The sequence below is a fragment of the Vitis riparia genome, chromosome 19 (assembly GCF_004353265.1).
Source record: "Vitis riparia cultivar Riparia Gloire de Montpellier isolate 1030 chromosome 19, EGFV_Vit.rip_1.0, whole genome shotgun sequence".
Classification (NCBI taxonomy): Eukaryota; Viridiplantae; Streptophyta; class Magnoliopsida; order Vitales; family Vitaceae; genus Vitis; species Vitis riparia.
The window spans coordinates 17,096,812-17,123,300 of NC_048449.1; the positions used below are offsets into that span (position 1 = coordinate 17,096,812).

Here is a 26,489-nt window from a genome sequence, read left to right on the forward strand (position 1 = left end):
ATCACTCTCAACCATTTTTTATTTTATTGATAATGCTATTAATTAATTCATTGAAATTATTAGAGGTAGTGCTAATCAAATTTAATTGGGTGTGATCTTAACTAGAGATTTTTAGGCGATAATAACTAGAGTTGCTCAATTTTATGGTAGCATTAGAAATATTTTTAGAATTTTGTGTAAATATGTCAAGGAAATGTTTGCTTACCATGTAAATCTTATCATATTTCATTACTTTCTTTCTACTTCCGTCAAAAAAATAAAAAAAAAACAACAAATTTGATTGGTTTAAAAAGAGTTCATTGATAATAAACTTCTAGGTATAATATTTTCATGAGTAAGAAAACCGACTAGAATTCATGTTATATAAGTTAAATAGGTTAATTAAAATTTAATTATCCCTTTTATAATGTTTCTAAAAGGGAGATAAATTGGTTTGTGCTCAAAGGGATGAAAAGTTAGCAATTTTAAGTTGTTATTGTCTTAATATTTATATTAAGTAAAAAAAATAAAATAAAAATATTTTTTTGATATTAAAAAAGAATTATATAAAATATTTATAATCATTTGGAAAAAAATTATGTCTCATATAAAAATATTTATAAAATAGGAACCCTTTAAAAATAATTCAAGTTTTATATACTCCTAGATCAAAAGTAATATTTAAGATGATCATAGATAATACTTGTATTATTAAAAGGTAATACCTAAATGGTCAAAGGTAATATTTAATCAAAAAAATGTGTACAATGTTAATTATTTAAATAATAGTTTAAAATTTATATTTTATAAAGTCGAGTTCCTATTTGGTAATTTTTTTTGTATGGGAACCACAAAGTTTTAGAAAATTTTCTTGCATTGAATTATATGTTAAAGGAAATTTTCCTGTGGAATTTTTCTCAAAGAAATTTAAGAAAAATACTTTTTTTTTCTTGCATTAGAAAAATAAAATTTTCTTTCCTTAAATTTTTTAAAAAAAAAAGATAAAATAGAGTGGAATGATAAAAGCGATTTTTGGGGAAACTGGCGCTGCCAAAACCCACAAAAGGAATTTGATATTGCTGTAGTTTCATGCGTCGCAAAAGAAAAAAGAGTTGATTTCAGAAAACAAATAAAATGACTTCACGTTCATGTTCCATTTTACTAAGAATTTACCGATCAGTCTCTCGTTCCGCATTGATTCATCCAACCCTCATCCAAAAATCAACTTTTTTCTCTACATTCCCTCCCGATGATCTGAAAAGACTCGATCACAAGGACTGGTTGTCACCTAGAGAAGTCCTGAAAATCTTCGACGGTCTGAGAAACCCAGAATCAGTAATGCCAGTCTTGGATAGTGTTTCCAAGAGAAAAGACTTCAAACCCAATGAAGCCCTTTACACTCTGGTAATCAACAAGTTGGCACAAGCCCGCATGTTTGATGCCATTGAAGATGTCATAAAGACGCTCAAGATTGATAAGCAATGTAGATTATCTGATGTGTTTTTCTATAACGTGATCAAGGTTTATGGGAATGTTGCAGGTCGGCCTGACAGGGCTGTTGAGACCCTTTTTGATATGCCCAAGTTCCATTGTTGGCCTTCTGTGAAGACCTTCAATCTTGTGCTGAATATGCTTGTATCAGCGAAAAGATTTGATGTTGTTCACAAGGTGTATGCGGGTGCTCCTGAGTTGGGTGTAGAGATTGACGCCTGTTGTTTGAATATACTTGTGAAGGGGTTGTGTAGAAGTGGTAATGTGGATGCGGCATGTGAGCTGCTCGATGAATATCCTAAGCAAAGGTGTAGGCCCAATGTGAGGACATTTTCGACTCTGATGCATGGGTTGTGTGAAAGTGGTAGGGTGGAGGGGGCGTTGGGGTTGTTGGAGAGGATGGAGAGGGAAGGCGTTTACCCTGATACCGTCGTGTTCAATATATTGATATCGGGGCTGAGGAAGCGAGGGAGAGTTGAAGAGGGGATGGAGCTTCTGGGGAGAATGAAGCTGAAAGGGTGCTACCCGAATGCGGGGTCTTATCAGGAGGTTTTGTATGGTGTTCTTGATACTGGGAGGTTTGGTAAGGCAAAGGAGTTCATGTGTCAGATGATAGATGAAGGTGTAAGTCCGAGTTTTGTGTCTTATAAGATGATGATCTATGGGCTTTGCAAGGAGAACCTAGTTGCTGATGTGGTTTGGATTTTGAAGCAAATGGTGGAACAAGGCTTTGTTCCGGAGAGGTGGATGTGGAGGCGGATTCTTCAGACCATGTTCCCAAGGAATGTCTCTCAGTCTGAAATTATGGAGGAAGTAGCCACTTGAAACCTGCACCTGCAGTGTATGGTTCATCAGCTATAAATTTGAAACTTTGGATTGCAGCTGTTGTTCACTTGTTTTTCTAGTTGGCAACGAGATTATCATTAAGAAACTGGCTTCTGGGCATCCCCATTCTTCAAAATTCTCTTGTCCTGCGTGGCATATGCATCTGATGAAGTGGACCATTCATGTTCCTGCAATCACCTTGTATTTAGAAACCCAAGAGAAAAGCAAAGTTACACCTTATTTCTGAGAACCGTATATGAGAATTTCATCTCGTACAGCTCAAGCAGAAACACCCAAATGCCATTGTTACATTCAAGGACATTCTCTTGGAGGCAAGTTTCTCTTTCTCTCTTAAACATTTTTCATTGTAGTATCTGCACAGGCACGGGCAATAGAGTTGAAGCAACTGAGCTTTTAATAGAGATATGGTTCATGTTTCTCACACGTATACCTGATTCGAAAGGCAGGCGTGCAGGGCCTTGAATGCACATTCATTAGTGCAGTGCATTCGAAGGGATTTGAAACGCCTACATGATGCCCCTATGGAATTGGGCACCCTGTGTATGTATAATCAAAATTCTTTTGCTCTTTTGATTCTGCAGTTTCTGAGTGTTATTGGAGTTGATACAAATTTAAACAAACTTTATAAAAGAAGCCGTAAACCTTTTTGGTTGTACATTATTCGTCCACATGGAATACAAGTATATACAACCAATACTCAAATAACCATCATGGCACGCAAATATAACACAAGATACAACCAACCTAGTGTTTCAGAATTGACAAACAAGAGAATCAACATATCTGCTGTGGATTCATTCTGCAAATTCAATTACATTACCAACCACTCATGGGCTAACCTTTTTAACTGGCTACAATAGGATTCTCCATTTTCTCTCTTTCCGACTTCTCCACAGAAGGCTCAAAACTGGATGACTGCTCAACCAACGCATCACCATTTCCTTCAGAGCTGCTTGCAATGTTATCGCCCATCCCTTCTCTCCCTTCATCATCCACTTTCATCTCACTCACTGGTTCCTCAATGCTAGCAGCAGGAGCACCTATCAAAACAACTTGCTCCTTATGGGCTACAGGATCATTTCCATGGCTGGATATGGGAGTGGAAATAATAGGAATTGCTTCCATTGTGGAGGTACAAACTGATGAAGAAGCAGAGTCCTCATCAGAAGAGTCAAACACAGGAATTTCTTGATCACCCTGAGATTTTCTTGAACCTTTCCGGGAAAGGGCATGTTTTATGCCACGAGCAGATTTCCCAGCCTGCTTTAAAAAGCTTTTTGCCATGTCTTTCACATTCCCCTGGCTCGGGCTTTCAGTGCCACTTCCCTCATGACCTGGACTCCTGTCTTCTTTTGGAACCTCAGCAGAAGAAGGCTTAGAAAGGTTGTCCTCCACTATAAACCTAACACCAATCGCCTTGGAATTGACTTCCCTAATGTTAGAAGGTGGAGATGGAATGATCTCACCAATGTTGCTGGAATTATCTTCCTTCCTATTTCTATGGAACACTGTACCAATCTTCCCTAGGCCCCTACGAACTGTGTTCATTGCTTGTGCTTTCTTACCCTCAGAATTCTCGTCAGTGCTGCTGCCATCATTGTGAAATGATCCAGATGCAATTGAATTAGGGCTCCTAAAAGAATCATTACCCTCTCCAGTGATTTGGGAATCAATGTGCCTACTCTTCCCTTTTCTAGGCTCCCAAGTTTGTGAAACTTCACTTCCTGGGTGGTGGACCCATATTCCAGTCTCCTGCTGCCCTTCAAGATTGATGGGTTCATATTTATCTGCCACTTTTGAAGTTCTTTCTGATGCAGATGAGAAGGAATCTCTGAGAGAAGTCTCCCTTGCAAGGGAATTTCTTTTATCTTCCTGATCTTCATCTTCTTCATCTAATGTTTCATGATCAAGTATTTCCTTGTCATCTATCTGATCTGCTTCCTGTCAAATGATTATGCCATGAATATGGATCAAACTGTCATCATAAATTTCAGCACATCATGAAATTTTCTCATTATTTTCTACGTAACATTTAGAGAGGATCCATTCTATTCCTCATATGGTATATGACCTTGGTCATATTCCAGTTTCAAAGGCCATCTTAAGACTACATGAAATAACATCAGTTCTTATTATCACTTTTTGTGGTTATGATGCCATGGAAAACCAGATAAGATCTCATGAAATGTCCAAATTCATCCTTATATTTTCATTTCTAGATATGTAGAACATAATAAAAGGAATACCTCTTCGTTGTCTTCAAGTACAGTAATTGCAAGATGCAACCTCCCTATTTTGATGTTCTTGAGAGGCAACCACATGTCATGTCTCTGGCCACCCCTAAGATCATTGATGTTTAGGGAACAGGCCCTGTATATTGTAGGAGATTAGCATTTCATTAAAGCATTTTCCAAACGATTTGAAAAAAAAAAAAAATCAAGGAAAACAGATTATAAATAGTAGGAGAATCTCTGCCTCCATATCAATTGAACCTGTCAGTTGAAATTGATATAAAATCCCTAAGATTATAAATATGTCAATAGAAATCTTAGGGAATGTGGGCCAAGCCAAAGATAGGTTAAATCTCATACCATTTTCACAGATACACATCTATATGGAATACAGAAAGTGAATCAAGCATACAATATTAATGCGAGTCCCTGAAAAGTAATTGTAGATATGATAATTATTCTAAGGAATTTATTTTAGTATAAGAGGGAACATTAATCTTATAAACTTGAGGAAAAAAAATACAACTACGATATATAAACAAAACTAGATAAACCAGAATAAACTCAACTTAGAAACCAAAACCTGTACCACAGGTTTTTATAACACAAAAGAGATCTATATGTACTACACATTGTTTAATGTGAAGTTTAGAAACAAACCCAAGGGTATCGTCAACAAAATGGTCTTTGTCACGAACTTCAATGACTAGCATATTAGGCGACTCCCATGAACAGATGGGGATCTTGAATTCTTCATTCCATTTTGGAGTGAGAGTCTTCTTTTGTATCTTAGTCGTGAATCTGTAAGGTCCAAGTTTCCCCTTTACATATGGATCAGCCAATCCTGAAAATCGGGTATTTAAACAAATTTTAGTACTAGTATGTTGCAGAAGGGTATTAAAAGCTTATATCAAACTAACCATTTAAATCTGATGGTTTCATGTCCAATGCTTCAAGAACTTCCACTCTGGCAAGGGCAATAGGCTCCTTCTCATCGACCGAGAACCAATCCTCTAATATATGAATTTGTCAAAACTTTAGCATAAAAGAATTATAGAACCCATAATTGGCTAGTGAAGTCAACCTTACTCCACTAAATCTCAGAGAGCATGTTTAATTTCATTAGCGACAAGAGAAGCTAGGGCAAAAGTCCATTCATACTGCACAAGCAGACTAAATAACAGAATCTTAACAAAAGGAAGATGACACAAACAATTTCTGACAATTATATCAGGAAATGATACCCTTTGGCAATAAGCCACAGCCTTATCATTTTCATTTAAACCCACCAGAAATCATGATTTTGTGAAAAACTTGCACTGAGTCACTCAGTCAAAGAAAATAAAAGTTCAATCATCTGATTAAGTCATCAGCATGCACTTCCCCGTGCTGACTTTTACATTAAAAGAAACGATCCTCAAATTACAAAGTGAATGATTTCAAATATTAAATTGAATCAGGGCATTAACCATTCTGGAATTGGGTACTTGCAGAAAAAGTTTATAATGAATAATGAAGACATTCATTTGCAAAACATTTTGACTGCTAAGCACAAAAGGAATGGCCAAATTAAAAAAACTTTCTTCTGAAAAATATTACCTTTATTTGGTGAAACAAATTTCTCTACATCAACAACCAGCATATTGGGCTGCAAAGATGATGTACATTTAGACACAACCAGCAATTCCCGAACAAATACAGGTTATAACAGAAACTTATAACAGCTGAATCTTCAACTAATGCTAAGATGATTTAAAAGGGAAAAAAAAAAACATTCAAACTGGTTTGAGAACTTAACCTCAACAAGAGTCTGCTCAAATGCAACAGCAAGAAGCTTATCCTAATCAAGAGTCAAAAATAAGCATCCAATTAGGGAGAAAGGTAGAAAGAGAGAGAATGAGAATTCAAGAAGCCAGCAGATATAATATATGAAATATAATTACTAGCCATCCAGCAATCCCTGGAAGTTCTGTAACATCAAGTCCATGAGTGAAGATAGGCTTCACTGTCATCTGAAAATATGGTGGCTCTGCAAAGCACACCCTCAAACGACCAATGAATGGCCAATTCCGTATAAACTTTACTCCAATCAAAACCTGCAAGGGAAAAAGAAAGGCATAACTTTAGTAACACTTAATAAAGCTTTATTTTGAGCACCCCATGGGATTGCAATCAAATTCTATTTTGATTTTCACAGCATTCATTAGAAAAAACTAATGGTAAAAAGAATGTAGATCATGTCATATGTTGGGATTGTAAGTTGACTACACACATTATACAAATGCCGCATCTCCAACTGCCACAGAAAAAGAAAAGACTGAAATACATTTTGAATGTTGTATGAAACAGATGAGATGATATTGAGCTTAGCACTTCTAAATTTCAACAATTGAAAGAAAATTAAGCAGATCAATTTTCATTTTGCAGTCCCTCAGTAATTTTAGTATTGTATTACCCATAAAAACAGCCTAACTTTCAACCTACTACCAGCCTATGGTGAGACAATGTCCTCAACCCCGTAAGTAAATAATAAAGTACGAAAATAAGATGGAAGACTATGTTATAATGAAATTTACTGCACATCCTCTAAATTGGTACTGCAATTGAAGACACTAGAAATCTAGTATACATTCCTAAGCTTGAAATGTTGCAAAGGTTTACACTATGAAGAAGCAACCAGTACATTGTAGAGTTCAACACAGTGGAAAAGCGCACAACCATAGGATGAATTTCAAAGTTCTAAAATGAACAAAAAGGAATCTTCCAACAGAACTTCTAGTTACAATGTTGGCATCATCACATTTAATAAGCTATATAATGTTAGTTGCACTTGCACCTCGTGAACTAATTGATTTCAGAGTTCTTTTAGGTACATAAAAGTAACACAAGGTGGAAGGAGTGAAAACAAGAAAGTAAATTCTCCCATAAACAAAACATCCTAAATGAAATAGTTCCTCCAAATAATCAGGTGCCTAAAGCAGCACATAGTTCTCCATCCTCAACAATGTGCTCTTCTCAGAGCATTTTCTAACATATGATGATATTTCATTCCTGGGAGATGAAGAGTTCCATTTATTTATATTTTTATGGATAAATCAGATGACAAACTTCTGTTTCTCAGAGATGAAAATGTCCATCTGATTACTGTTGGTATGCCTAATACTACCATTATAATAACTCAGCTAATAGAGATCTTAGCATATATTCCAATTAACATATAATTTACTTCTTTCTAGTGAACATATTTTTGATGGAAAAACAAAGCTTTGAGGCACTGACTGAACTAAGTAATATAAGAATCATATCTGTACCTTCCCTTCAACATGCATGCCAGTCAAATGTAATTTTGCCCACATTCCAAATCCCAATCTTCTCCTCAGTTTTACAGCTAGTATTGCACTCATATCATCTGCAGTGAGAAAATTCATTCCCAACCCCAAAACCTGCATTAATTGAATCACTGAATCTCTGAAGACTTATGTCAATAGTATCCCTATAGATAACACAGTAAGGTTCCACCATTCCAGGGCTAGTCAAACATACCAAGTGATCATCATCTGTAGATTCACGAATGACCCTCATTTCTGTGAACATAGGTGGGTTTCTTCCCATGTACAAGTGCTGAACAACAGCTTTCTTCTGCATATGCATTAAATTTAATTATTAATAACAAACAGAGTTAATGGAAACACAAATTCCTGACAAGAAATACATGTAATTTCTAACAAAGCACATCAGTTGGGTGCACCACCCAACTATAGGTCGATTATGGTTATAAATCCCAGACAGTGTATCATTTATAGTTAACTACTCCCTAACCCTTAAGATTAATCATCTTGTATCCTCAAACTATAATTTACGAAACAATTTGATAATAAAAAACAGGACAACCTCAGAAACTATTTTTTTTTCCACAAAAAGAAAGGGCAAAAATATAAACTGCTTTCAGAATTCTGGGTTGGTCCACAACCCTGCTTCAGTAAACAAAATTTCATAAACATCTAAGAATACAGATACACACAACACAATTTTACAAGATAAGCACAAGCATATATGTAACCTCAATATAATATAGGTCAACAGGTTTCTGCCACTTGACTGAAAACAGAAACCTAATTAAGAACATCAGCAAACTGAGGTTTGCCCCAAACAGAAGATTGAGTGGTAGTGATCAAAACATGAAATAGATGTCAAAAGAGTTTCCTAGGGAAAATTAAAGTGAAAAAAAAATATCAAGAAACAAGCCCCAATCAGTGTTACACTTAAAATTAAGATGTGAAGAATACATAAATTATCCAAGTAAGTCAATTCATACAGCTGTCCAGGGTTTGTACTTCTCCAAGAACCAAGGTATGATAGGAAGGAGAATTTTCTGTGAAACAATCTGTTCCATACATATGGGCCAAATCTTTTCAACTGCATGGTTCAACCACCGCACTGATTCAGAATCAGAAAGTACCTAAAGAAAATAAAACATGATAGAGCATTAAGATTTTTCAGTTATGAAGGAATCAAGTCTAGAGCCTCAACTTAGTTTTCAAATCCATAATAAGGAGAATATACCAACAAAATATGCAAATATAACTAAGCTCTGTTCAATTAGTCAGAAAATGCAATAAAAGAAACGAAAATACAGGCTTGAATCTTAAATTCATTATTTGGAACTTGAAGAATCAATTTCAAAAACCAAATCCTTGGAGAATCAATTTTGAAAACCAAATCCAAATAATGCATGAGATTTAAATTTTCATTTATTTTCTTCAATTTTCTAAATGACCAAACTGGAAAAACGATCAAAAGTGCATATTAACTGAAGCTTTGAGAAGGCTGAAAATTACCCTTTTCCGATTAGCTTCTTTTCTTTCCTTGAATTGTAGTTTCCTCCTCATCCTCATAATATACTGCTCATGAACCTTTGGAAAGACAAAGCAAAAGCCCTTATCAATTGACAATTCACATCTATCTCACAACATTGCAACTTCATAAAGTATTATGTATATCAAGATTACACAAATTATACCATGTAATAGATGGTCTCTCACTTCGCTAAAATGTACTAAATAATGGATAATTTACATCCATCTTAGAATCAAGCAACTTCCCTTACAACTTATTATGTATATGAAAATTACGCAAAAACCATATTCACACAATTAATTAGAATGTATTACATCCATCTTACAACAAAAGTTCACAAAAATCACACTCTATTGTACTGCCAAACAATCCCTCAAAAGCCGCTATCAAAATTGCCATTCTATTTTCTTCTGTAGGCTCAATTTTCTTCTCCAAACCACGCCATGAATAGCCACACACTTCATAGAGTGTGCATATTAATGGAAAATTCACATCCATATCGTTTTCTATTTCAAGATTTGGCGAACCATTTTACTGACACATACTTCCCTAAAGTTAAACTGTCCCTAAAAGGCAAAGATCTGAATTTCCTAAGATCTGAAAAATATCATTTTCTTTTCTATTTTAGCCTGCATTTCTGATGTCTCCAAAACCCAAAAGTATCAAAGGCCCTTTTCCCTAAAACCTTTTTTCTGAAACAATATTGAAATTCAATCAATATCCCCACATTCTCAAGACAATCAACACTGAATGCTATGGAAATGAAAAAAAAACAAACCAAGAACATAACAAAAATCTTTGTTCATGACACATACCTGGTAGAGATAAATCAAAGACACAAAGTAAGCAATTGGGTGGTTCCAACTTAAAGAAGAAAGCAGCCAGAGAAAAATCAGCACCATTGCCACATGATGTATTATCGAAATCTCTGTCAGCGCCATCTTTCTCTTCTTTGGGTTCTTCAGTGAATTCAATTATCAAACACCTGGTGACCCAGACAAGAATCTTGAAAGATTAAATGCAAATTACGGTTACAGTGCAGTATACATGGATATCAATTCGGAAACGCATGTGGGCAGGTTTCCAAGTGACTGATCAATAAATAGGTGAAGTGGGGGTAGGATCCAATATATCGTATCCAGTTAGGAGTTGACCCAGTTTCCGGCGATTTATCGGTGACTCACTTGCGAAGACAACGTGGAGAAGAAAATTTGAGGAGTGTTACGCCGACGATGCTTCTCCTATACGGTTCCTGCATTGACTGACGGTTGGTTGCCACGTGGTGCTTTCGTGTGCGCTACGTGTAGGCATGTGGAAAGCCTTTGGTAGTCCGCGTCAGGAGTTTATAATCGGGTGTGCGCAGGCAAATATGTATTTCGTGAGGGCGAGATTGGGAGTTAGTTACGCTTTGTTTGTTTAAGGAAAATAGAAACGTTTGGTTTAAAAAAAGTATAAAAGGAATACTAGGGAAAAATATGGAAAGGTTTATAGAAAAGGAAAATCCAAGAAAAAAAAAATAAAAACCTATATGGAAAATTAATTTTTTAGTAAAAAATTATTTCACCTTTAAGTATATATAAAAAGCTCAAATAAATCAAATGAATTTGAAGTAGAATATACAAGGATAATTTATTTATTTTATTTTATTTTTTTATGGATAATTTATTTTTATTTTTTTTACTTTCATTCTCTATTTTATTTCCGTCTCACACCTTTTCTAAAACTAAAATGAATTTGAAATAAGATATAAAAATAATCTATTAACTTTAAATATATTTTTTAAATTTTTATTTACCTTTTCTTTTATTTTACTTTTCCTCTCTATTTTCTTTCCCTTGTATTTTTCTTTAGGTTATGTTTAATTTCTGGAAAAATATTAAAGAAAGAAAAATAAGAGAAAAAGTAAAAGAAAAGAAAAATAAATTTAAAATCAATAAATTATTATTAAATACTACTTCAAACTCATTTTACTTATTTTTTTCATATTTATATAAATATTAAATCATTTAAAAATGTATAAATTTTTAACTAATTTTAATTATATTTATTTTTTTTATGATGAAAAAAAACATGAGAAAATCATTTTCTTTAATTTGTTTTTTCTTTCATAGTTAAGCTTTTTGGGAATTAAATATTGCTGAAAAGTAAAAAAGAAAGAAAAAAAATGAAAAATAAATTTAAAATCAATAAATTATTTTTATATATTTTTTCAAACTCATTTAACTTATTTTAACTCTTCTATCTAAAAATTAAATAATTTGAAAATGCATATATCTCTAATCAATTTTAATTATATTTTATTTCCTTTACATTTTCCATGGTACAATCAAACATAAGAAAATAATTTATTGTAATTATTTTTAGCATTTTCAGAACTAAACATTACCTTAAGATTTCAAAATGCATAATAAATTATAAGAGTGAGTTTGATTAGATTTAACTTTCTTAATTTCTTAATCATAAGTGAGTTTTAATTGTATTTCTTAATTTAATACTATTTTTAATTATATTTAACTTTGTTTCCTTTTTTTTAATGATAATTTAACCTTTATATAAAGAAGAATTAAAGTAAAAGAGTTTAAAATATTATATAAAAATAATTTATTATCACTTTAAATTTATTTTTTATTTTTTTAATTATTTTTATTCTATTTTTTCCTTTTCTTTTTTGTCTCTTATATTTTTTTCTTAAACTTTCTGAGATCCAAACATAGCCTTAACCTTTTTTTTCTTTTCTTATTACTTTTAAAGAACCAAACAAATGAGATGGAATACAAACAAATGGAATTAGGTTAAAAATAAATAAAGATAAAGATAAAAGCATAAAATAACAAGACTACAAATTAAATCTAAAATAATGAATTTATGTTGAATAATAATTTTATTTTATCATATTATGGGATAGTCAAGATTTGGGTCCCATGGAGGGTATTAAAGGCTTGACCCATCCACTATAAAATAATAGTAATTATTATTATTATTATTATTTTATTTTATCCATTTATAATAAATCTATGTTTGTGTTATGAAATTAAATATAACAATAATAATGAAATATAAAATTAATTATTAAGAAATGGAGACGGGAGAATTTCTCCGTTAATAATTAAATAAGACCAATCATCACTTACATTCGGTTGCCCGCCCTAGTTAAACCCAAGATTTCCTCACATGTACGCATACTATTATCTTACATTCGGTTGCTTAATATCAAATCTATGGGCACACGTTTTGGAACAGGGTTACAGGCGTCGCCTGTTATCCTTATCCAGTCCACTTCTTCAAACATGAACTCGAAACCAACACCAAATCCGCCAATTACATCTCCCCACATCATCAAAATAATCGCGTGGGGGCACGCGCAGGATTGATAGGAGTCATCATCATACCAGATCCTCGTCTTTTGGAACTGCTACGTCAAACGTCTCTTATAGTCTTATTGGGGAAACTAGAACATTCTTGTAAATGAATATAAGTTGCGCTCCCTTCCAAAACTTATATTTAACGTACCTATTTTATTACTACGGTGGCGTAAATATATATATATAATTTTATAAATTTAAGTTGAAACATGCAAGTAAGATTTCATTTAAAAATTTTTAATTAAAAATATATACTTTAATAATAAAAAATTTAACTATTTAAACTTAAAAGATATAATATTATTTTAATAAAAATAATTTATTATATTTTTAAAATATAAAATTATATAATTTATTAATTTAAGTTATATCATATAGTACATGTTACAATTAGGGTGAAATTTTTTTTTTTTTACTATATAAATGTTTAGTAGGTATTTTTTATAATTTTAATGAAACTAGATTTTTTAAAATTAATTTTATTAACTAATTTTGAAATTTATCTTCAAAACATTTATTTATTTTACATAAAATTATAAACATATGTTTTAAAATAATAAAAAATCTATATATGAAAATTTAAGATAATACTATTATTTCAATAAAAATAAATTTTTTAAAATAAAAATAAATTAATACCTTAAAAATATAATAAATAAAATATCTTAAATTGTATAATTTTATATCTTATTTGTATATCATATAATTTTATTATTTTAAGATGGTTAATTTATTAATAAATAAAATATTTATTTATTATTATATTTATTTCTTTATCTTTATTAAAATAATATTAGATAATTAAGTTTAAATATATAAAATTTTTATTATTAAATATAGATTTTTAATTTCAATAATAATTTATAATTTTATATTTTTTTAATTAAATTTAAAAAAAATAATCTGAAATCTCATTTGACAATTCAGAGTGTATGCAGATTTCACTTAAGAGTCTGTACTTCCAAATCTGTGCACGTGTCAGACTGTAATAGTAGGATGTGGAGGATATTTTGGTGGGGGCCGCGGTCGCGGTGGATGCGAATGAGTGGTTTGTCTGATGTCGGCAAAAGTAAGTTCCGTTGTATTTATTTATTTTTGCAGAAATTCCTTTTCGTTGATCGTATTAGGGAAGAAAAACCAAAACGGGCCCACTAATAATATTACAATTTTTTTTTTTAAAAAAAATATAATGATAGAACAAGAAAATTTGGCATGATATCATTTAAAAAATATTTAAATAAAAATTAAAAGAAATTAAAAGATCTGATATCTATGAAAGTGAAACCAATCCTGTTGCTTGCGTGACATTATTTCCTTTGCTTACATCCATTCCTTTGTAGTTAAGTCATGATTTTATGCTTTAATTTAATTTATTTGTATTTTGATATCATTTATGTGGACTTTATTTAATGGTGTAGATATCATAGTATAATATACCTTCAATGGCTGAGGTTGATATTTTGAAAGACACACATTCAATACCCTAACAAATTCATTTAAGTAATATTGTGTTGAAAATTTTAAATATGTATCATTAAATGCTTATATTTAAAAAATTGATAAAATTTTAAAAAGAAGTAAATTATTATTTACTTATTCTTATTTTCCACTTTTAATTTAAAGTAAAATGTTAAAATCTGAGTGTGGACCCCGCACATCGCTCGATGGTAAAACTCGTTTTTTTATTTGTTTGGTGAAAATTTGATTTTTAGAAAAAGGCTTGGAGTCGTCACTTATTTTTGTTTTATTTTTTAAGGGAAAACAAAATAAGAAAAAATACCCTAAGTGTGACTCCTTATTTGGAAAAGACAGTCTATGAAAAACCAAACTTGGATTCGGGGGTTAGGTTACTTATTAGGAAGGTATGTACCACCCATCTAAGCCCCTAAAAACGAGTTTCTACTAAATAAAGTGAGATAAGTGTGACAATTGATAAGGAAATCAATGAGTACCAATGAAATGATCGAATAATAAAACAAATCATACATCAAAATAAGCAAAGTGAGAGTGAGATCGTACATTAGTAGCAAATAATAGTTATCACATGCTTGTCAAAGATTAGGACAAAGATCAAACAATATTAATTAAGCATGACAGTTAATAATCAGAAGAGAAAACTCATATGTAGGGTCCCCACAAATTGATTTTGCATGAATTAATCCCACAAATTTCATTGTTTTGGAATAATGAAAAATTCATTCATGCTTATAAAAGAAAATCAAGGAAAACAAAAGACTATTTGAAAATCAAAGAAAATTTGTGAATTAAAAATATTTGAAAAATGAACTGGAATTAAAACTATTTGAAAAAAAATTGGAGTTTTGAAATTTATTAAAAAATTGAAGTATTGAAAATTAAATTTAAAAATTGGAATTTTGAGAAAAATATTTGGAAATGAGAGTTTTGAAAATTGGAATTTTGAAAAAATTATTTGAAAATGGAAATTTTGAAAATTGGAATTTTGGAAATTAAATTTGAAAGAAATTGGAATTTTGAAAATTATTTGAAAATTAGAGCTTTTAAAAATTAATTTTTTTTAAAAAAAAAATGGAATTTTGAAGAATTATTCAAAAATTGAAGTTTTGAAAATTTGGCATGATATCATTTAAAAAATATTTAAATAAAAATTAAAAGAAATTAAAAGATTTGATATCTATCAAAGTGAAACCAATCATGTTGCTTGCGTGACATTATTTCCTTTGCTTACATCCATTCCTTTGTAGTTAAGTCATGATATTATGCTTTAATTTAATTTATTTGTATTTTGATATCATTTATGTGGACTTTATTTAATGGTCTAGATATCATAGTATAATATACCTTCAATGGCTGAGGTTGATATTTTGAAAGACACATTCAATACCCTAACAAATTCATTTTCTTTTAAATTATGTAAATGAAAGTAATATTGTGTTGAAAATTTTAAATATGTATCATTAAAGGCTTATATTTAAAAAAAAAAAAATTGATAAAATTTAAAAAGATAAGTAAACTATTATTCACTTATTCTTATTTTCCACTTTTAATTTAAAGTAAAATGTTAAAATCTAAGTGTCGTTTCCAATATTTTTATGTTTGTTTTTAAAAACTGTTTTTAAGTTAAAAAATAAAAATAGTTTTTATAATTTTATAAAAATAAAGGTGGTTGATAGTTGTTTTTAAAAAGAGTTTTTAAGAATAATAAAAAAAAAACTTATTTGGGAAATAATTTTTCTATTTTAATTTTGTAAAAAGATTGAAATTTTAATTCATATAATATTATTTAAATTCAATTTAAGTGTTATTAAAAAATAGTTTTTAATTAAAAATAAATTTAAAAATAAATTTAAAAATAAATTTAAAAATAAATATTTTTTAGTAAAACATGAATTGAAATATTACAATAAAATTATAAATTATATTTTTTCTTAAAAAAAATTATTGTTTTAATATATGTTAAAAAAAATATGGATATTAATATGTCATGAAGCATAACTGATTTATTTTATGCTAAAAATGAATAATAATAATAATAATAATAATAACTTTAAAATAATAATGGTTAATAATATTTTATTAAAATAAATAATGCTCAAAGTTTAAATTTTTTTTAATATGTAAATGAGCTAGAATTTGTTTATTGCATTATAAATTATGAACATAGTATTTTGAAATGTTTTGATTTAATATGCAATTACATGGCTCAAATCATTCTCAAAATTTAAAGATTCATTAAAAAATTTTAATTATTAATTTTGTCTCTGTTGATTTAGAATCTATATATCTAATAAAAAAATTAAAAATATAGTTGTGCATATAAGAAAAATAATAAAGTCATATCTCATAATATATCAATTTTTGTCTATTATTTTTTGTAGTAATTAGATATATTTTTGTGTTCCTACTTTTTTTAAAAAAAAATTAAAATTAAACCTATTAATAAATTCAATGTAAAGTGTCAAAATTTATAAAAGTATAATCAGGTGTTAGAAAAGAAAATAATAGAGTCTTTATAAATTAATGTTTTTCCATAAATTTTTGGTATTAATGAATTTATTATTTGAATTTCAAATTTTTTTTAAAAATTACTATACTTGTTAATGAATCCAATTATTTGAATTTATGGCGAACTCGTTTTTTTATTTGAAAAATGATTTATTTATTAAGAAAATGATTTGGAGTCACCACTTATTTTTTGTTTTATTTTTAAAGGGTAAACAAAAGAAGAAAGAAAACCCTAAGTGTGACTCCTTATTTGGAAAAGGTGGTCTGCAAAAAATCAAATCGGGGTCGGGGTTCAGGTTACTTATTGAGAAGGTACGGTAAAGACCATAACACCCCTCTAAGTTCCTAAAAATGGGTCTCTACTAATAAAATGAAGCACGTGTGGCAATTGGTTGATTAAATGTGGATACCAAAAGATGATCATACATTGGGAGCCAAAACAAAGTGTAGAGAATGGTCAGAGTGAGAGCAGATCCGTACCATGGTAACAAGCAAACAATGCGCTATCATGAAATGGGGTTAGTGTATAAGAATGAACATAAAATATATCATATGCATCACCAAACAGAATATGAAATCACCTATGGCACACATGACATTTCACTCAAGTTCATTTTTATTTTAAGTAAAACTTCTTTGATATTGGGCCTCCCACCAAAGCCCAATTTATCTTGCATGAATTGGTCTGACAAATTTCATTATTTTAGAATTATGAAAAAAATTCATTCTTACTTACGTAAAATCAAGAGAAACAAAAGGTTATTTGAAAACCAGAGTGGAATTAAAACTGTTCGAGAGAAAATTAGATTTTTGAAATTTATTTGAAAATTGGAGTCTTGGGAATTAAATTTAAGAATTGGAAATTTGGAAATTAAATTGGAAAGAAATTGAAAATTTTAAAATTATTTGAGAATTAGAGTTTTGAAAATTAAACTAAGGAATTGGAACTTTGGAAATTAAGCTTGAGAGAAATTAGTAAATTATTTGAGAATTAGAGTTTTGAAAATTAAATTTAAGAATTGGAATTTTGGAGATTAAATTTGAAAGAAATTAGAATTTTGAAAATTATTTGAGAAATACAAACTATGAAAATTAAATTATATAAATTGGAATCTTGGAAATTATTCGAAGGTGGAATTTTTAAAAATAAATAAATAAAATGATAATAATAATATTGATGATAAATAAATAAATGCGAAAATTGAAATTTTGGAAATTGGAAGTGAAGTTCGAAAATTAGAAAATTGGAATTTCAAAAATTGAGAATTAAATTTGGAAATCGGAATTTTGAAGAATTATTTAAGGATTGAATTTTAAAAATAAATAAATACATAAAATAATAATAATAACGAAAATAATAACGATTAAATAAATAAATGTGAAAATTGGAAATTAAATTTGGAAATCGGAATTTAAAAAAAAAATTGTTCAAGGATGGAATTTTAAGATTAAAATTTTGAAAATTATTTTTTTTTTTGCATCAAAAGTTGAAGAAAACTAAGAAAATAATAATAAAAAAAAAAACAAAGACATGGTCTAGGCATCATAACGTGTACAGGTATAATAGCACTACAAACCCATTTTTATATTGCAATAATGTCATACCCACACCACTATCCCATTTTCCAATGCACATATCACTCAAATTCACACCACAAACACATTTTTTTATGCACATATCTCTCAAATTCACATCACAAACCCCTTTTTTTTTTTTTATGCATGTGCCTACCATACCCACACCATAAGCCCATTTTTTTTATGCACATATATCTCAAATTCACACCACAAACCCATTTTTTTTATTATGCATGTGCCTACCATACCCACACCACAAGCCCATTTTTCAAAATTATAACACAAACTTCACCTTTTCACTCTCTTCAACACCACCACCACCATGGACGCATAGAAGCAGCAAAACCTAGATTACTATATGAAAAAGGAAAGAGATTCTTCCCTCTCACTCCGTCTTCTGCCTATGCATTAACCCTAGAACAAAAAACAATCAGCAATGCTAGAAGATTTGAACCTAGTCCTTTGCAGAGGGAAATGGGGCTAAAATTCTAGAGTGGGATGATAATATTATCGAGCTGGGCCTCAATGGTGGTGGTGGTAGCAACATGAATACTTTGAGCCTTTGCAAGGAGAACCTTAAAGAGCTCGAACTATTCTGGAAAACATAGACTTGAACTTTGCATGATACTTGATACTCGAAGCAATGCATTTAGAACCCATGGTGGAGGAGATAGGAGCGCTTGATGGTCAGTTGGGGGGGGGGGGGGGGGGTGATGAGTTTGATGGGTGTTAGAAAATGAAGATAGGGTGATGATGGGCATTAGTGTGTAAAGAGAAGGTTTCTGTGGGCATGAGGTGTGATAAATGGAGCATAGTGAGATGAGGTTTCCATGCATGGGAGTAGGAGAACGGGTTTGAACGGATGAGGTGGTGAAATGAAGGATGGAGGCATAGGTATGTAGTGGGTATGGGAAGAGTGAAAATGGGTATGAGAATGAAGCGGGTTGTTGCAATGGGTGTGATGGATAAATGAATGGGTATGGGGATGGGTTTGGAGGTTATGATGGATGAAGATTTAGAGAGAGAAGTGGGTATAAAGAGGGTTTGGTGGGTGTGACGGTGGAGAGATGAGGGTGGCTATGGCATGGGAATTCATGCACGTGGAGCTTGCATCATTGAATCACTTTTCATTTGGACCATCTTTTCTTTGAGTTGCTTTAACTCCTTAGCACAGAGTCATAGATGGGGTCCTGAATAGGGCTATCACCATGCTTCCACCCTGGTAATGGGGTTCAGTATGTGGGCCTAAGGTACAACTACTAGGGTGGGGTATGAGATAATCAATGGGTGTAAGGGAACCATAGAGACTCCAGCTGCAAACTCACCAATGTGATCCTCTTCTTGTACATTCTAGCATCTCGGGACTAAAAATTGGGTTATGGCCATAAACGGGCAACACCACAAGACCCTAAGAGAAAAGTCTCATCCCCAACTTTGCAAAAAAGGTAGCTTCAGGTGAACCTGCTTTGTCACCCTTCTTAACAAACTATACAGGAACAGTTGTCTTCACTGCACCCTTATTGCTCTTGATGGGAGTGTTAAACATCTGGACGAAGGCAGCATGAACAAGATCCAGTCCTGTGCTTCCAGGTTGGACAACAACATCTTAATAGCCTCGTTATTCACTCCTTGGATTTGCACTCTTAGATAAAGATGCACCAACCAAAGCACACCATAGACAGACACTAAAAGTAGAGAAGTATAGGGCAAGGACCATTAACAAAAAGAAAGCAAAAATGAATTAACCAAAAGGGCATTAAGCGAAGCCTCATTTCATGAGGTATCCACAGGCTTGCAAGTGGGTTGAGGGATTATAGGTTCATACAAAAAAAAAACATAGGTATGAATTCAGGGATATCTCACAATGTAACTAAAACAGAGTCAAGTTACTCTTCAGCAAAACCAAGGAAAAGAGGTGACAAAACAATGACAACAAATCTATAGATATTCCAGAGATCAATGAAAGCTAAACATATAGCCTGATACCCCTATCCAAAACAAACAATAATATCCAGAAATAAGAAGGAGAAGATAATGAACATAAGCAATGGTGAATACAAGGTCCTTACCTGAGAAACCTCTTCTCGAATGAAAGCTCGCCTGACTCCAAGCTTTGTTTTCTGCTTTCTCCAGAAAATCTTTTATCTTCTAGATATCCACCCTCAAACTGGTTTCTTCTCAAGCTCCGTCAAATTTTCTCCCAAACGCCCCTTCAACCTCTCTTGCTCCATTTTCTAGCTTTTTTACCCTTCCCTTGTTTCTATCTTCTCTTGGAAGCCACTATCTGCTCCACTGCTCTTTTTCCCGGGAGGATGTCATCACCGTCAACCACCACCATGGTGAGCCATGCTCTTGGCCACATGTCCATGCAGCTTATTCTTGGCAGAAAGGGGTCCCCCCATTTCAAAAAATGAAAGAAAAACAACTCTCTCGGGTGGTGTCCACAAAGGGGTCTACAGCAGTGCATTAGGTCTTGTTTAATTTGAATTTTATTTGTCTTGTGAAAAAAACAAAAAATATGATTTTATGTAGAAGAGAAGCAATATGGTCATTTTAGACTAATTTTTATTCATAAATTTTTAGTATTAATTGAATCACTATTTGGATTACAAGTTATTTTTAAAAATTATTGACCTTGCTAATGAATTCAAAGCATTAAGTCTTGCTTAATTTGGGGTTCATTTACTTAATTAAAAAAATTGTAAAAAAAAAAGAAGAAATTAGCCAAGACATTTAACATAATTTTTGGTTTACATTATTGAGTTTTGTGACTTTTTAGAACTAATTAAATCGGATTTTGAGCTTTAAATTATTTTTAAAATTAATAAATTTTATATATAAAGTATAGTTTGATTTGAAATTTATACGATTAATGAAAATTTTTATTAAGTTAAAAGGAAATTCATAAAAAGAAAACGTGTAATTTAAAGGAATATCATATTTGAAATTTTTTGACATCAATATTGGATCATAAAAAGAGAAGAATATTATGTTTAATTTTATTTGCTCTCTTTCTCTGTATATGATTCTTTTGTGTTTTTCTTTCATATTTAGAAACTAATGAAAATAGCTTCTACTTGTTCATTATAAATTGTTTTCTATATCACTTTATTTTGAAATAATAACCAAAATAGTCTTATGAATTTTTAAAAATGTTTTTCTATTTCTAAAAATAAAATTTTATTTTTTTAATTAAACAACCAAATAGGCTTTAAACTTTTAGTCAAAATTTAAATGGATGTTTGGTAAACCAACTTAATAACTTAAAGTAACTTAATAACCTGATTTAAGTCATTAACCAAATTAAGTATGTTTGGTAAAATAATTTAATGGTATGACTTAAAGTGAAAAAATAACTTTAATTAATAAATAAAAATAATTAACTGATTTTTAATTTCATATTTTTATTTTATATTTTTATCTTTGTTTGTCCTAATTACCTATATGATTTCTTTTGTTATTCCACGACTTCTATTGTTATTAAACTCCTTTGCCTTAATTATAATTTATGAAAATAAATATATTAATTTGATAATTTAAAATAAATTTTAAATTAATTTTATCAAACAACCTTAATACTTAAAAGTAAGAATTAAGTAATAAGTTTTAAGTTAATAATTTAAATATAATTTAACTTAAAATCAACTTAAATCATTAAATAATAAGTATTAAATTTTACCAAATAGTCTATAGGATTTTGTTAGAAATTTATAACTAAGAAATGTAATTTACTCGACATAGCATGGAATGCAATAAGGGTATAAAGCTTTTTCTTACTCCACCAATCAGCTTTGAGCTTAAACCACACATTTCTTCTTTCCATGTCTAACTTATATCCTATAAAAACAATACTGTCAAATCACTTTCTTTGTTTCATTACTCCATCCAAATAAGTTAGATAAATTTTAATTTTAGTTTATTTTTAAATTTTAAATTAACCAATCAAACACATTACCATCCTCGTCCGTTGCGTGTCTTGGAATAAAGGGAATTTAAAGCCATTGATGGATAAGTAAAAGGAGTAATAGGTAGGTCCTCCATCCTAAATAATTTAAAGCTATATCAAATATAATTTGTTTATATTGTTGTTTCCCAGTTAAGGAGGAAAATATTTTCCTACCTTACATCTTAAAAATGAAATTAGTTAAAAAGAGTCTTCATTCTTTTGGTGAGATATTATTTTATCACTTCTACTTTTCTTTTTGCCCTTGTGTGTGTTTTTCACTTTTCCTAGGGTTGCATTTGGTTCGGGGAAAGTATCGAGGAAAAAAAATGGTAAAGAAAATGGTTTTCTCATATTTGGTTTCATGGTAGAAAAAAAAAAAAAATCATAATTAAAATAAGATTACTCAGGTTATATTTGGTTTTCGTAAAATTTGAGTGAAAAAAAATAGATAGAAAAGTAGAATGAAAGAAAAATAGGTTTAAACTTAATAAATTAATTTTATATACTTCTTCAAACTCATTTTACTTAATTTTTCTCTATTACAAAAAGATCAAATATTTTAAATATATATAATTTTATTTTATAAATTTAATTATATTTTATTTTCTTTTGTATTTTCTATGGTGAAATCAAACATAAAAAAACCATTTTCCTTAACACTTTTTTTCTTTTCTTAATTTTTTTGGAAACCAAACATAGCACTAATCTTTATATAATGAAGAAAATTAAATAAAATAAATTTAAAAAAACATATAAAAATAATTTATTGACTTTTAATTCATTTTTTATTTTCTTTAATTTTTTCTTTCCTTTTACTTTTTCTCTCTATTTTCTTTCCATCACATTTTCACTTAAATTTTCGATAATCAGACATAGCCTAAATATATCAAAACATTCAATGGCAACCAGTAGCTAGTGAGGAAACTTGTGATGTTATAGTTGCATGCACTGGAAAAATAAGCGTAAATATTTTAGATAAATTTTGGTTTTGGTTTAATTTTTTTAGTTTTAAATCATTTTTAAAAATTATTAAATTAGTTAATGAATTCAATATATGTTATTATTTATTTATTAGAACCCATGCAATCCTTAAAAGAGGTTTTTTTTTTAATAGAAATTAGATATTTGACATTTTTGAAAATCACTAATAAAAGTTTTGAAAAATCACTTAAAATGGTTCATGAATAATCAATTAGTAGATGATTTTTTCATATGATAATAATATAATATTTTTAAAAAAAATTTAATAAATTGTTCATGTATCATGTATTTATTATTATATTCATTTAAAGTATTCATTATTATATTAATTGAAAATATTTTTTTTTTATGAATACTTATTTACTAAAGTAAATATTAAGAATTATTATCTATTTATATTCTATTTCTCATTAAAAAAAATCTCTTATTAAAAAAAATATCTTTTTCACATTGTGTCATTCCCAATTTTTGTACACATTCATTTATTTCCATTTATTCCCTCTATATGACTTTTCGTATGTATCCATTCATATCCATTAATTTAGATATCTACATGTAATTAATTCATATGATATTTATTTTCTCCAACGACAATCTACTTTTTTTATAAAAATTATCATAATGTAATTAAAATAATTATAATATCTTAAAAAAAAACATGAATTAGATAAATATACTCTTTAAAAAAAATAATAATTTAATTTTTTTTATAAATATTGAATAAATACAAAAAAATATTTTTTACAATCCTAATTACATCTTTTTCTATACAAACACTTATATCCTATCATTATTATATGAAATTAATAATTTAGATAATGTTTTTTTTTTCAAAGACAAGCTACTCTTTAAAAAAATTATCATAATTTAATTAAAATAATTTTAATCTCTTGATAAATAAACCTGGATTAGATAATAATCCTCTTTCAAAAATATGATAATTTAAGTTTCATTATTAATTTATAGAGTAAAAAAATAAAATTAGATAAAAACGGATAAAAAAAAACACATGACTTTTGAAATCCAAATTATTAGTTACCATTTAATTTATTTATATAATATTTTATTGTCGATTATTAAACTTTATTGATTATATTCAAATTTTTTATATTTGATTTGTTTATCAATATTAAATCATTTTTATATTTATTCTTGTTTTAAATATTATTAATTATTAAATAAATTAAAATTTAAATGAATGCATGAACCGCCACTCATCCAATTATAGTGGCCTCATTGATGCACCTAATCACCATTAAATTGTCTTCTTCCCAATTAGCCGTTGTTACCTACTTTTCTTTTCTTCAGGCGAGACGAGGGAGTTACAACTGATCTCATATGGAAATTGCACTAGGCTATCTCTCTACGTTTTAGGAAATGAAGAATTATCACATTTGTCACACTCTTCAGTGTCTTCCAATTGAAATATTGGTTGAGATCATGATTTGAGTTACAAAAATATTATCAACGAACTTCTTCCATGCCAAAAAATGGTGTGCATCAAGCCACCGATTTTTTTTCTATATGTATATAGATATATATCTATATTATAAATAGAGATTAATCTTCAAATTTTAAATTATAGTTGCAAAAAATTACATGAGGCATCAAAAGAGAGAGGAATCATGCAATATATTTTACTAGAAAAATTCCCAGCTAGCCCATGATGTGAAATTAGGTGTGAGGTGACTTTATTCTTAAAAGGTTGTAGAGATGTTGGAAATATAGAGGTATTATACAAAAATGGTAAGTTTTTATTTTAGATGATTTGGTAATCCTATTTGAATAAATATTTATGTCTTATTTGTTGTGAACCTTTCTGGAATTGATTTTTTTTTTTTTAATAGTTAGAGTTTTTTAGCTTGGAGAAAGTAGAATTGGGTGTTGATCTTTTGAAGAAAGCACTTAAAATGAACCACATGGAAGTAATGTATGTGTATGCGATCATTTTGTTGTGTAGAGGTGGTAATTTGAATGAAAAAGAAAGGTTATATATTTTGGATGTGGTTAATAAATCAACCTAATTGGAGGAATGTAGAGCAAGAGCAAAGTCTTTCACATTGACATTGTGGGTTAGAAACCACAGTCTTAAATATGAAGAACTCAAGATCTATTATCTGGAAACATGTTGTAAAGAAATAGAAGTTGGCGTAGATAAAGATTGGTGCGACACTTATTTTGGAGAAGTCGAAGGTGACAAACGTTGTCAAACTTGTATGACGACGAATGAAGTCTCTACCTTTTGTAGAATATTTAAATAAATTATAATATTGTTTAATTATGATTAAGTCTGATTTTGATACATAATACACTTTCCCATCCTTTTCATTTTTTTTTTTTTCGTTTTAGTTGTGTTTGTTCCATTCGAAATATTGTATATTTATAATACACTTTTTACAATTTTATACAATTTTATGGATTTTCTTGATGATGTTTGTTTTTTGCAATGACAATCCACTTTTTTATAAAAATTATCATAATGCAATGAATATAATTTTAATATCTTCATAACAAACTTGAATTAGATAAATATCCTCTTTAAAAAAATGAATATTTTTTTAAATAAATATTGGATAATTTTTTTTTTTACTATCTCAAATACATCTTTTTCTATACAAATACTCACATCTTATAATTATTATTTGAAATTAATAATTCAAATAATCATCTTTTTCTATACAAACACTTATATCCTATCATTATTATATAAAATTAATAATTCAAATAATGTTTTTTTAAGGACAAGCTACTCTTTAGACAAATTATCATAATTTAATTAACATAATTTTAAGCTCCTAAAAAAAACTTGGATTAGGAGGCTTTGACCTATGGGTAAGACCTTAAAGTGGTCACATATACCTATGGATTGGATCATTGTTGATGAAGGTAAGTGGCTTCTCAATAGAAGCACCATGGTATCTCATGGGATTGAGACAGTGTGTTCCATTCGGTGATCCAAAGGACATGTGATCATAAAATCTATGGCGATAGTAATTCCTTTAGTGGAATTTAACATATATTCTTTGGAGCTAGAGTATGTCAATTGATTATATTATAAGTGGGATATGTAACTCAAGGATTTGAGAGGTAATCTTGATAAGTGATAATACTACCTTGTTAAATTACGGACACTTATTCATGAGGAGTTTGCATGCAGTGGATAGTAAGTTATAGACTTGAGCACTTGATGTCTCGTTGTAATATACATAGGGTACTAGAATATAATTGACTCTC

At 29.6% G+C, this 26,489-nt stretch overlaps 2 protein-coding genes across 3 annotated transcripts; one reads left to right on the forward strand and one right to left on the reverse strand.

Annotated features, from left to right (window-relative positions):
* Positions 1-1,059: 1,059 nt before the first annotated feature.
* Positions 1,060-2,971, forward strand: LOC117908771 (pentatricopeptide repeat-containing protein At3g14580, mitochondrial). Its single transcript, XM_034822492.1, has one exon. The coding sequence runs from the start codon at positions 1,114-1,116 to the stop codon at positions 2,293-2,295; it is 1,182 nt and encodes a 393-aa protein (XP_034678383.1). The 5' UTR covers positions 1,060-1,113; the 3' UTR covers positions 2,296-2,971.
* Positions 2,947-10,616, reverse strand: LOC117908770 (C2 domain-containing protein At1g53590). 2 transcript variants are annotated; one of them, XM_034822490.1, is made up of 12 exons: positions 10,220-10,616; positions 9,386-9,460; positions 8,863-9,006; positions 8,091-8,186; positions 7,859-7,990; positions 6,491-6,643; positions 6,346-6,387; positions 6,147-6,195; positions 5,468-5,560; positions 5,208-5,391; positions 4,563-4,686; positions 2,947-4,257 (listed from the first exon to the last, which is right to left on the reverse strand). In XM_034822490.1, the coding sequence occupies exons 1-12, from the start codon at positions 10,343-10,345 to the stop codon at positions 3,160-3,162; spliced, it is 2,316 nt and encodes a 771-aa protein (XP_034678381.1). In that variant the 5' UTR covers positions 10,346-10,616; the 3' UTR covers positions 2,947-3,159. The 2 variants fall into 2 exon arrangements, with proteins under 2 accessions (XP_034678381.1, XP_034678382.1); XM_034822491.1 differs by lacking the exons at positions 8,863-9,006; positions 9,386-9,460; positions 10,220-10,616 and having other exon boundaries at positions 7,859-8,007; positions 8,091-8,182.
* Positions 10,617-26,489: the final 15,873 nt, after the last annotated feature.

Coding starts and splice junctions, on each gene's coding strand:
- LOC117908771 (XM_034822492.1), top strand. CDS start 1,114: ATGACTTCACGTTCATGTTCCATTTTACTAAGAATTTACCGATCAGTC.
- LOC117908770 (XM_034822490.1), bottom strand. CDS start 10,345: ATGGCGCTGACAGAGATTTCGATAATACATCATGTGGCAATGGTGCTG. Junction 9,007..9,385: donor AAGAAGCTAATCGGAAAAGG/GTAATTTTCAGC, acceptor TATTTTCTTTAG/GTACTTTCTGATTCTGAATC. Junction 5,392..5,467: donor GAAACCATCAGATTTAAATG/GTTAGTTTGATA, acceptor CCCGATTTTCAG/GATTGGCTGATCCATATGTA.